General features: G+C 44.3%; 2 protein-coding genes across 3 annotated transcripts in view; one reads left to right on the forward strand and one right to left on the reverse strand.

Moving 5' to 3' along the window:
* dis3l (DIS3 like exosome 3'-5' exoribonuclease) overlaps positions 1-2,868 on the forward strand; it is a 29,769-nt gene extending 26,901 nt beyond the window's left edge. Inside the window, exons 18-19 of one of the 2 annotated variants that reach the window (XR_014593327.1) lie at positions 344-1,067; positions 1,129-2,868. Coding sequence is in view for 1 of the 2 variants with exons in the window: in XM_083919531.1 (XP_083775657.1) it covers positions 344-652 (309 nt within the window). In the remaining variant the exon portion in view is untranslated. Of the gene's footprint in view, positions 1-343 lie in introns of both variants that reach the window. The other variant, XM_083919531.1, reaches the window with a different exon arrangement.
* A 1,804-nt stretch (positions 2,869-4,672) lies between these two features.
* tipin (timeless interacting protein) lies at positions 4,673-9,584 on the reverse strand (the record flags this gene model as incomplete). The annotated part of the gene is made up of 7 exons (XM_083920869.1): positions 4,673-4,962; positions 6,072-6,308; positions 7,062-7,119; positions 7,219-7,341; positions 7,899-7,974; positions 8,575-8,668; positions 9,467-9,584. The coding sequence occupies 7 exons, from the start codon at positions 9,582-9,584 to the stop codon at positions 4,673-4,675; spliced, it is 996 nt and encodes a 331-aa protein (XP_083776995.1).
* Positions 9,585-11,438: the final 1,854 nt, after the last annotated feature.

The raw sequence follows: 11,438 nt of genomic DNA on the forward strand, positions 1-11,438 counted from the left end.
CAGAGTTTTTGTGCGTCTTGTCGACTGTTTTTGAATCTTTTCATCGACCAAATCTGCAGTAAACACTCCACCTCCGCATCACACCAACGTGAACCTTTCGCCGCCAGTGTTGTTGTTGTTAAATGTCCGGTGCGGAAGGACAGTGTGAGTGCGCCCTGAGTCCTGAGCAGATGTCACTTTATATCACCACTGCATCACTTTATTGAGTTGTACTGTAACTTAGTTCAGTCAGAAACGCTGCTACACTTTAACACTGTTATCACTTAGTGTAGCTGTAACTCCTTGAATGTGTTTTAATTAATGTCACTGATAACACTGAGGGAATGTTTCCTGCTCTCCACAGGTTCGCATCTCTGTGCGCTCGAATCACTGCCACGCAGACAGCCTGAACCTGGAGGTCGTCAGCAACCGGCCACACCTGGGCGCAGAGCCCCAGCAGCCCCGCTCCCAGGGCCGCTGCCAGCTGGTCCAGGAGGTGGTGCGCCTGGCCGAGGAGGCGTCCCAGCAGGCCCAGGAGAAGGCGGCCCGGCGACCCAAGCTCTCCAGGGAGGAGAGAGAGTTCCGTCAGAGCAAAACCCCCAATCTGTACTCGCTCCTGGAGGAGGTGAGGGAGCTGGCTCTGCTGGACCTGGACGCGGCTGCTACGGCGTAGAGCTGCCACAGCACAGAAGAGGAGATGTGACAGCTGATATTCCCACGAACAAATCCTCACCAGACCGTGCATCAAGTGCTTCTCTTTCACACTTTAAAGGTGTTCTTCACCTCCATCAGAGGATTTGCAGTTAATTATCTGCCTATTTTTTATCATTTAAAGGCTGAATATGTAGAATCTTTATTAAAAGCTTTAATTTTTTTATAAATAACACACCCACGGGCCGTTGTGAGGGGGAAAGAGTGAAAGTAGCTTTTCCATAAAATATATATTTAGTCTGAATTAATGTTTTAGACAATGACTTCCTGTCCCGTTGTGTTTCCATGGTAGCAGCCAATAGCGTTGGGAGTTGCTGGTTGCCAGGGTTGTCTGTTGTTGGGTGCAGCTACTGTAGGCTGGCACTGGGTGAAATGGAGTTTGCCAATCCTGCAGCTGCTTGGGAGCCTCAGTGAAGGGGGCGTTCTTTGTCCCAGCAGCTGAGTGAGCGGAGACGGGCAACAACCAGAGTCACTATAGGCCGAGCATTCACTCCATGGACTGAGAGAAAGGAGAGGAACGCCATTCAAACGCACGCCCACATGGCTACGCTGCTCCTTGATGCTAACATCACTTTCATCTGCACTTAGCTGGAACGGCTAACGCTAACGCTAACTGTCAGTCAAACTCCTCTAATCCTTGTTTTGATGCTGTGATTTTCTGGAGGGGACGGGTTCAAACAGGCTCAAACAGACTCCGGTCTCCTGGAGCTACTGGGCCGGGTCTGACCAACCTGGCAACCCCACTGCTGGACTTATTTTTTGTTGTTGGGACGACGATCTTGACACGCTAGATGGAGCTGTTCTGCTCATTCTCCAGATTCAACCTTTAAAGCAATTCCTCCCTTTCTGCCACGTCTGTGTCTGCGGCTGCACTTGCTCTCTCTCTCTCCTTGGTGAACATGGTGCTCTCTCTACCTGCTCTGCTAGTTACAGTATATGAGCTGGTGTCGGAGCACCTCTCATCATATTCATATTTAAGAACTTAAGATGGGAGTGTCTACCCCGAATTCGCCAGTAGGACTTCCCATGGCACTTGAACGCAGCATGAGCAGTGCAGGTGAAACGGAGCGATGATGACGAGGCAGGAATCATTTTATTTGGTCTGAAAAAAATGATTTTTCAGACTTTTATCAGAAATGTATTTGAGTTTCAACACCTGGTGGATATCGTTTACATTTTATTGTGCCACACACTTATTAGGAGCCTTTTAAGATTAAAAAAGTATAAAAATGACAGAAAGGTAAGAAGGACAAATGCTTGATGATGCAAATGTTGTTTTATCCAAAAGCTGGAGTCACTGATGAGAAATGAATTTACACACTGAGACATTAAATGACGTGTAGCACTGACTTTTTAGGACAACAGTGACACTTCAATAACTACTGATGTACAGAAACATTTAATAATACATGAGTGACCTTCCAAATACATCAAGTTAATTACATCACCGTCAGCCGTCTTCATGTAGAGCCTTATATGAAAGCTTGTTTCAAATATATCAAACATGGGGCTGCACGGTGGTGTAGTGGTTAGCACCAGGGTCGCACCCCGGCTGGGGCCCTTCTGTGTGGAGTTTGCATGTTGTCCCCGTGTCTGCGTGGGTTTTCTCCGGGTTCTCCGGTTTCCTCCCACAGTCCAAAGACGTGCAGGTGTTGGGTTCATTGATGACTCTAAATCACCCGTAGGTGTGAATGGTTGTCTGTCTCTGTTCGTCTCTATGTGTCCTGTGATAGACTGGCGTCCTGTCCAGGGTGGACCCCGCCTCACGCCCAATGTCAGCTGGGATCGGCTCCAGCCCCCCGCGACCCCGACAGGGACAAGAGGCTGAAGATGAATGAATAAATCAAACATGGTCCCAATGTTAAACTAACACGTATGCACCATGTATTAATGTCTGGGCTGTTGGTTTGTATCATATTCCTGCTGCCATTTTCAGATTTAGAGACTTCAGACAGAGAGAGCAGGATGTTTCCACACTGATCACATGACTTTCCTTTTTTAACGCGTCCCTGCAGCCGTGTAGTGAATGTTGAGTTTCCCAGTGTAAACACACGTTTGCACTTAAATCCTTCAGTCTCAGGTTTATTGACTTGTAATGTAACTGGTGTTTAATTATGACTCATGCATTAGTTAAAGTATTATTCCAGCTTCTGCGTCTTTGTATGAGAGTAAAGTGTCACCACATGATCTATTTTTGTAACATGGTTGATTGATTCTTTGTGGTTTGTAATTAAACTGGTTTGGATGAATATTAAACTCTGTCAGATATTATTTAGTCACTAGAACATTAAAAAACAAACTCCAGAAACTCAAAGAGACAGAAAACTGATGAGAAAGATGACCTCACAGAAGGGTCCTTATAATCAACACACTCCACTTGCATTTAAATGTTTATTTGTATTTTTATAAAGCTGTAAAAGACGACAACTATGATTCTAAACGATAAAACAATGGAGGAGTCCAGTGTCAGCTCCAGGAAAGTTACAGCAGAGACCTCCAGTGCTCTAGTGCTTCATCAGGAATGGAGTTTTATAAGAACTCGATACGGCGACTGGACTTGGTTATTTGTCAGGAAGACGTTTCACCTCTCATCCAAGAGGCTTCATCAGTTCATGTACACATCTGACCAGGCTGGGGCTGGACCAGGACCAGGACCAGGCTGGTCCGGCTGGTCTATTAATTAACCTCTCGCAACTCACTTGTGAGAGGTTAGATACCTGGATCTCCACACCAGTTAGTTGGACCAGTCCCAGCCTGGTTATGGTCCTGGTCAGATGCGTACATGAACTGATGAAGCCTCTTGGATGAGAGGTGAAACGTCTTCCTAGACAAATAACCAAGTCCAGTTGCTTTTGACTGACTTTGAGGATAACGACGACCTGGACACATGAGAACATTCACAGGCTTGCATTTAAATGTTTATTTGTATTTTTATGAAGCTGTTATAGACGACAACCAGGCCCTGATTCTGAACGATAAAACAATGGAGGAGCAGTGTCAGCTCCAGGAAAGGCGACAGGTGTTAAAGTTACAGCAGATACCTCTAGTGCTCTAGTGCTGCATCAGGAATGGAGTCTTATAAGAACTCGATACGGCGCCCCCGCTCAGCCTGGCACACAAATGTTCCCTGTGGACACTCAGGGCGCTCTGCAGCCCCAAACAGCACCACTGTAAGAGACGTCTGATAAACTGTTGACGGGACACCAAACGAGCTCCATCAGGACTCTTTCTATTAGGACTCTTTCTATTTGTTAAACTTTCCTTGAGCAGAGAAAAGCGATTTAAAATCCTGTGACGTCATCACGATGTAGAGTCTCGGCGCCAGCTGGAGAACCAGTCGTGCACATGCGGGTCACGGATCACAAGTAAACACGATAGAATGGAGTGAATAGACGCCATTTTGGGATCTGTCCGGTTCTTATAATTCACCCATGTGCTGCATTTGTTCCTATATGAACAATAACAAGGCACTTTTTTTAACTGCAGGCGTTAACGTTCATATGAGCCTTCAGGGGTGTCAAACTGATCCAGTAAAGAGTCGCTGTGGCTGCAGGTTTTTATTCCAACCAATCAAAAACACACCTGGTCCAACAAATCAACTGTGTGAAGGCGACTCAGGTGATGGAGTAAGTCGAGTCAGGTGTGTTCTTGCTTGGTTGGACTGAAAACCTGCAGCCACAGCGGCCCTTTACTGGATCACTTTGACACATGTGAAGCCATTAGTACAGTTCAGTAACTGAAACTTAATCCTGTCACATCTAAACAATGAATTGAATGCTGCTGGGACGACGACCAAATCACAACAGCTGTGGGAAACTTAATTTACTTAAGCGTATATTTCAGACGGGAACAAGCGTCCTGAATCTGAACAAAGCCGCTCTTTGCAGACTACAAGAAGGCAGTTTGTGCACAGGTTTGATCCGTTTCACAAAAAGACTCGTAGCGTGTGTGTGTGTGTGTGTGTGTGTGCTGCTCCTGAGCTTTAATCTGCGTCCTCACACTCGTCGCTGGGCTGGTGGACTTTGTTTGCCTCCTCTTTCTCACGCTGAGGTGATTCAGCAGAGGGCTCAGAGTCTGTGTGTGGAAGCTGGCTGGGCTGCTGCTGTTGTTGTTGTTGTTGTTGTTGTGTGCTGCTGCTGCTGCTGCTGCTGCCTGGCTCCAGGTCTGAATCCTTCATCTCCACCTCCTGATCTTTAGAGCTGTTGAGGTCGTTTGCAGATGTGGGTTCATCTTCTGTGGTGGACGAGTCGACAGTCTGGGAGTCTGAAGGATCTGAAGGGGACACATGAAGGATCTAATATCTGTTTGTTTTGAACATTTTCACCCAGTAAACATTTGATTCCAGGTATTATTCTTTGTTACCATGCACAAGGAACAGCTGATTTCATTCTGAAGTAAAATCAAACCACCACAGTCGATGTCAGGTGGAGGCAAATTCACTTGGTGTGTGATGTGGAAGGTGATTGGTTAAACCTGAGAATGTTTATAATGGTTAAAAGGGACTCATCACTTTTCCAACATTGATATTCTAGTTTTTTATTTGTTATTCACATTTTCTGAAGTTTTGAAAAAGTTTGTGTAAATCTTTTTTTATGTATTATTTCAGGCCAGGGCTGCCCAACCCTGCTCCTGGAGCCACTGTCCTGCATGTTTTAGTTTCTCTCTGCTCCTGGAGCCACTGTCCTGCATGTTTTAGGTTTCTCTCTGCTTTAAGTTTCTCTCTGCGCCTTGAGCTACTGTCCTGCATGTTTTAAGTTTCTCTCTGCTCTCACACACCTGAGTCTAACGATGTGCTCGTTATCAGCTGAAGCTCGTCACAGGTTTGAAAATCTTTAGACTCAAGTGTGTTAGAGCAGAGAGAAGCCTAAAACATGCGGGACAGTGGCTCCAGGAGCAGAGAGAAACTTAAAACATGCAGGACAGTGGCTCCAGGAGCAGAGAGAAACCTAAAACATGCAGGACAGTGGCTCCAGGAGCAGAGAGAAACTAAAACATGCAGGACAGTGGCTCCAGGAGCAGAGAGAAACCTAAAACATGCAGGACAGTGGCTCCAGGAGCAGAGAGAAACCTAAAACATGCGGGACAGTGGCCCTCCAGGAGCAGGGTTGGGCAGCCCTGTTTCAGGCTGTAAAACAAAAAAAGGTGACTTTCAGAATGGTATCATGACTGTAACTGCAGTGTGAACGTAGCCTTACACAGAAACACACGGGGAAACAGAGTTCAGGTTAAAAAAAGACAGAAACTCTCATTTGACGCATGTTGGTAGTGAGTGGTCGAGGTTCAGCTGCATCGTTCTCAAATGCCTGATAGAGATTTCTCCTCAGGACGATTCTTATGTCCCTGTCCCCCGTATGTCCCCCACCTGATGAAAAGTCGCTCACCTGCTTGCTGTTGCTGGCGTGCGAGCCTCCTCTCCAGGGCCCGCTGTCTGTTCAGCTCTATGCATTTGCGCTGCTCCTCCGTCAGCGAGGGGGAAGCTGACGCTGGAGTGGGCGGGGCCGATGGAGCCGGGGTAGAGTGGACCGGCCTTTGCAGGTCGTTAAAGATTACGGCGTCGAACGGATCTGGATCCCTGAACACCTGCGATTCAGGAGCTGCTGCTGCTTCTTCTTCTTCACCTGAACCAAGACACATTTTCACACAACGTTGCTCACTCGCTGGTGTCGTCTCAAACCCTTTTCCTGTCTCACAGAGCAAAATAAATAACATGCATTTGTGCTCAGTCGCTGAGGTTACACGCTCCAGTTCTCTCAGAAATACAAAGTAACATTCTTTCCTGAGAGCGGTGTGTTCATGACATGGACTGTAAAAAAACAGATGTAGCGTCTCCATCAGGTCCGTTCTCTCAACTTGATCCGATCGTCCTCGCCTACGGGAGTCGCCATCTTGTCAGGCTTTGACTCCGCCTCATTTCCTCTGACCAAAAAAGGGCATGTATGTGACGTTGGGGGGGAGGGGCGTACGTCCATCTGGCTGACGTTTACCTCAGAGGAGAAATGAGGGCCAGAGGCTAGCTGTCACTCAAGAGGCCACGCCCCTAATTATTCATAAACTTTAACCTCCAATAAAATAAAATCTAGCCCCTCTCCCTCAGTGTTGTCATGGAGATCTGAGCTAAACACACAGACTAGAATGTTCTTTTGTCCTTAAACAGGTTTAATGATGCTGTGTAAACGGCCTGTTTAACATGGGGCTCAATGAGAAACTGCTCTGTTATGAAACCTGCCCCTAGTGGACACTCAGAGAACTGACGCTGACCGAGCTTCCTGATTGGATCAAACAGGAAGTGGCTGTTGTGTGTCTAAATATTAAATGTTCAGAAAACTTCTGAACACAACATGCGTCTTTATCTGTGTGTTTTTATCTCTTACCACCAATAAAGTCTTCATGTGTCAGCGGCATGTCCAGGCGTATCCGTTTCAGACAAGTCTGCCGCAGGAAGAACAAGAAAAGGGCAAATAATTACAAATCCTGCACTGCACAAAATAAGTGTCACTGTAACACTCAGCAGCAGCATCTTCACCCCACCTGCACTTCTTTCTTGTTGCCGAGATTCTCCACTTTGTCGATGAAATCATCAAACTTCATTTTGGGGTACAGCCTGTGGGCCCAGTTCTCCATCTTCTGCAACAGCACCCGCAGGTCCTCAGCCTGGTTTGGACAACACACAGACACACACAGACACAAATGGCATGAAACGCTGGTTAAATGTACGTGATATGGTTTAGGGTGCACTCACACTGTCCATCCGTACCGCGCCCGATTCACGGGTAAAGTCTGGTTCCTTTGACCAGTGTGAGTGCAACCGTACCGCACCAAGCTGCAGCACGCTTGCCGTCCACGGCCCGTTTGAGAGAGGTGGGCTTTTGTAAAGCACGTTTGCACATGTACGAGCACGAGCGTGCGCACGTGTACGAGCACGAGGCCTACGGCGGTTCTGAGGTCATTTCCTGTGCGCCTGTTGGGACGTAGAAAAAAGAAGGAGGGACCATGCACGGACATTTCAAACAATGGCGGTGAAAGGTTCACGTTGGTGTGATGCGGAGGTGGAGTGTTTACTGCAGATTTGGTCGATGAAAAGATTCAAAAACAGTCTACAAGACGCACAAAAACTCCGAGGTCTACGGAAAGATCTGGAAACAAAGCCACGCATCGCCATGACGTCATCAATGCGTGTGACGTGTTAACTGCCTGGTGTCAGCTCTTACCTCGTGTCCTTTGCCTTTGAAACGGACATTATCAAACAGTGTCCGCAGAGCTGGAAGTCCTCTTTCTGAGGTCAGCCTGAAGAAAAAAGAGGGTCAAAAGTACAAATACTCAGTCATTTGAGCCTTTTTTAATATAAAAATATAAATAAGGCTATTGTTACGGTTATGTTTACAGGGTCTTCTTTAATAAATATTTCAGACTAAAATGACTGAATCTGCTGAGTCTCATGGTGACGGTTAAAAAAAAACAACAGGCCTTTCCCAACATTAAAAGTCTAAGCTTTAATTAGGGTTCCTTCACCTTTTCCAAAGTCAAATTCAAGCACTTTAAGGTGCATATTCAAGCTTTTCAGCACCTTACAGCTGTTGTAAATGACATATTTATATACATTACATGTAAACTTTACCTTATACTGATTATTATCATATTAAATCAGATGTTGCTGAAGTATAAACAACCACGATTATGTCTCGTGACAAGTTAAAAGGAAAAACAAAACATCTTTTCAGCTGTTTGTAAGTAGACTTAATTAATCATGTGAAACCTTCAAGCACTTGATTTAAAATCCAGGCACAACAGAGGACATTCAAATTCAAGTGTTTTCAAGGATTTCCTGTTTGATCTGAATAAATGTGAGTCCTCTGCTGTGATGTAAAGCACTGATGTCTGAGGTACCTCTGAGAGTCCAGCTTGGGTTGCGGCCTCTTCACTCCTTTCCTTTTAGCAGCGGGGACATCAGCCAGTTTGGACGTGTCTCCGTCTTCGTCCCCTGCATTAACCGCAGCATTAACCGCAGCACAACGGGACAAAAAATAAAACCTTCAGCAAGGCAGATCAGCAACCATCTGAAGGTGTGTGTTATTCTGTCAGTAGTCACGCCCAGTGGTGAGCACAAGGGGGCGCCCAACTGTTGAAAAACACGTGCTAAAGTGCCCTCTAGGAGCCAAAATGTGTATTAAAGTGCCCTCTAGGAGCAAAAACGTGTGCTAAAGTGTCCTCTAGGAACCAAAATGTGTGCTAAAGTGCCCTCTAGAAGCCAAAATGTGTGTTAAAGTGCCCTCTAGTCGCAAAAATGTGTGTAAAAGTGCCATCTAGAAGCCAAAACGTGTGCTAAAGTGTCCTCTAGGAGCCAAAATGTGTGCTAAAGTGCCCTCTAGGCACAAAAATGTGTGTAAAAGTGCCATCTAGAAGCCAAAACGTGTGCTAAAGTGTCCTCTAGGAGCCAAAATGTGTGTTAAAGTGCCCTCTAGGCGCAAAAATGTGTGTAAAAGTGCCATCTAGAAGCCAAAACGTGTGCTAAAATGTCCTCTAGGAGCCAAAATGTGTGTTAAAGTGCCCTCTAGGAGCCAAAACGTGTGCTAAAGTGTCCTCTAAGAGCCAAAATGCATGCTAAAGTGCCCTCTTCCGATGCAAGGATGCGCTTTATGTGCTCTTTTCGCCCCTGCCCTTAAAAAAGTCTGTGCCCGCCACAACTCACGCCCCTTCAAATTTACCATCGTTCTTTAAAATTTCTGGGTATAACCCGTCTTAAAATGCAGAATATTCTCTTCACTGCTGTGATTCTCACCAAAAGGGTCTCCGTCCTCTTGTCCTCCCTGGCCCGGGGAGTGCGGCGGTGGGAGGGCGGGGAAAGCTTCATCCTCTAAGGCGTCAAAGTCAGGGACATCCAACCGACCGCTGTCCATGGCGTCTTAACTCCTGGAGGAAGAGTTAGTAAATCCTACATCAGCTCACATTCACTTGAGTGGTATTTGACTGAATTTTGTACTTTTTACTCTTCTGATCTGTGAAGTATCTGACAGATTCATATTTTACTAAATGTAAAAAAAAATAACATTATTATCTATTTATTTGATATATTCTATGTATTATTAATGCCTTTGCATTTACCCGAACTGTTTTATTTCTGTATTATTTTTATTCACATATTTATTTATTTAACTTAGATTTGTTATATATTTTTACATTTTTATTTTTGACATCATTTGTATAGATTTCTTCTTCATTGTGTCACTTTTCACCACCTATTGTTTTTTTATTGAATGGCATATTATTATTATTATTATATATTTACGGGTATTTTGACTGCTTCCGGCCTCCGTAGCCGCGTCAGAAGCGGAAGGCGGTAAACTCGATCGTGGCCCAAACGACTAAAACAAAGCGGTTTTAATATTTTAAACATGTTTCACCGCCACACAGAAGAGAGGGAGAAGATGGACCGACGGGTGAACATTCACGTATTTGTCTGAATGTTGTCTGAATATAGCTTTATGTCTGAATAACGTGTTAAAGTTAGTTTAAAAGAGTAAACACCGCGCTACTGCCATGACAACGTTGGAAGCTACGTGTTTCTATGGTAACGAGCTGACGAAGTTAACGTTAAACAACTGATTTAACAACAGTATTTTTTATTAGTATATATAAATATTATGACATAATAATATTAATATCTCGCCAGTCACGAGCTGTCCGGAGAGCGAGCCAACAAGAATGTATTTATGGTATACATTTTTTTTTTGTATTTTGACCACTTACGGCCTCCGTAGACATGTCAGCAGCGGAAGGCGGTAAACTCGATCGTGGCCCTAACGACTAAAACAAAGCGGTTTTAATATTTTAAACATGTTTCACCGCCACACAGAAGAGAGGGAGAAGATGGACCGACGGGTGAACATTCACCTCTTTGTCTGAATCTAACTTTACGTCTGAATAACGTGTTTAAGTTAGTTTAAAAGAGTAAACACCGCGCTGCTGCCAAGACAACATTGGAAGCTACGTGTTTCTATAGCAACGAGCTGACGAAGTTAACGTTAAACAGCTGATTTAACAACACAGTATTTATTATTATCATATATATTAATATTATAACGTAATAATATTAATATCTCACCAGTCACGAGCTGTCCGGAGAGCGAGCCAACAAGAACTATCAACTTCCGGTAAGACGTTTTTATCTTTTCAAAATAAAGTCTACTTTTAGTTTTTCAAAATAAAAGCTTCTTTAATTTTATTGGCGGAGTACAAACCAACCTTTTGGTGCATTACCGCCACCTGCTGGTATGGCGTGTATTATATTGCAGGGTTCCTACAGTTGCTTGAAGTGCTTGAAAGTGCTTGAATTTTGATTAAATGCTTGAAATTGTATCTGAATTGCATTTCTTTAGCAACAAATAGCTTTAAAAATCGAAATTTTATGTAATTTCTCATCCTTCTGGTATTTTTTTTTTACATAATCTGGTCACTGCAGTTTATATTAGTATATGTTTACTTTGCCCTACAATAAGACCGCTTATTTATACATTTTTATGTATCTTTTATGCTGCTGATTTGATGTATTTGTGTTGTTACTGTGTATAATGCTGCTGCTACATTACAATTTACAATCAATCACACAAAACATAATTTTAGTTCTTTATAGCACAATACCATCTCTTTTAATGGGATACAAAAAGGTGAATTAATCATTTTTAATTTGTATTTGTAGAAATATGTAATTGATCACAGCCCTAACGTGCTGGAAAAGCTTGAAATGGACCTAA

The sequence above is a fragment of the Echiichthys vipera genome, assembly GCF_963691815.1.
Source record: "Echiichthys vipera genome assembly, chromosome: 1".
NCBI lineage: Eukaryota > Metazoa > Chordata > Actinopteri > Perciformes > Trachinidae > Echiichthys > Echiichthys vipera.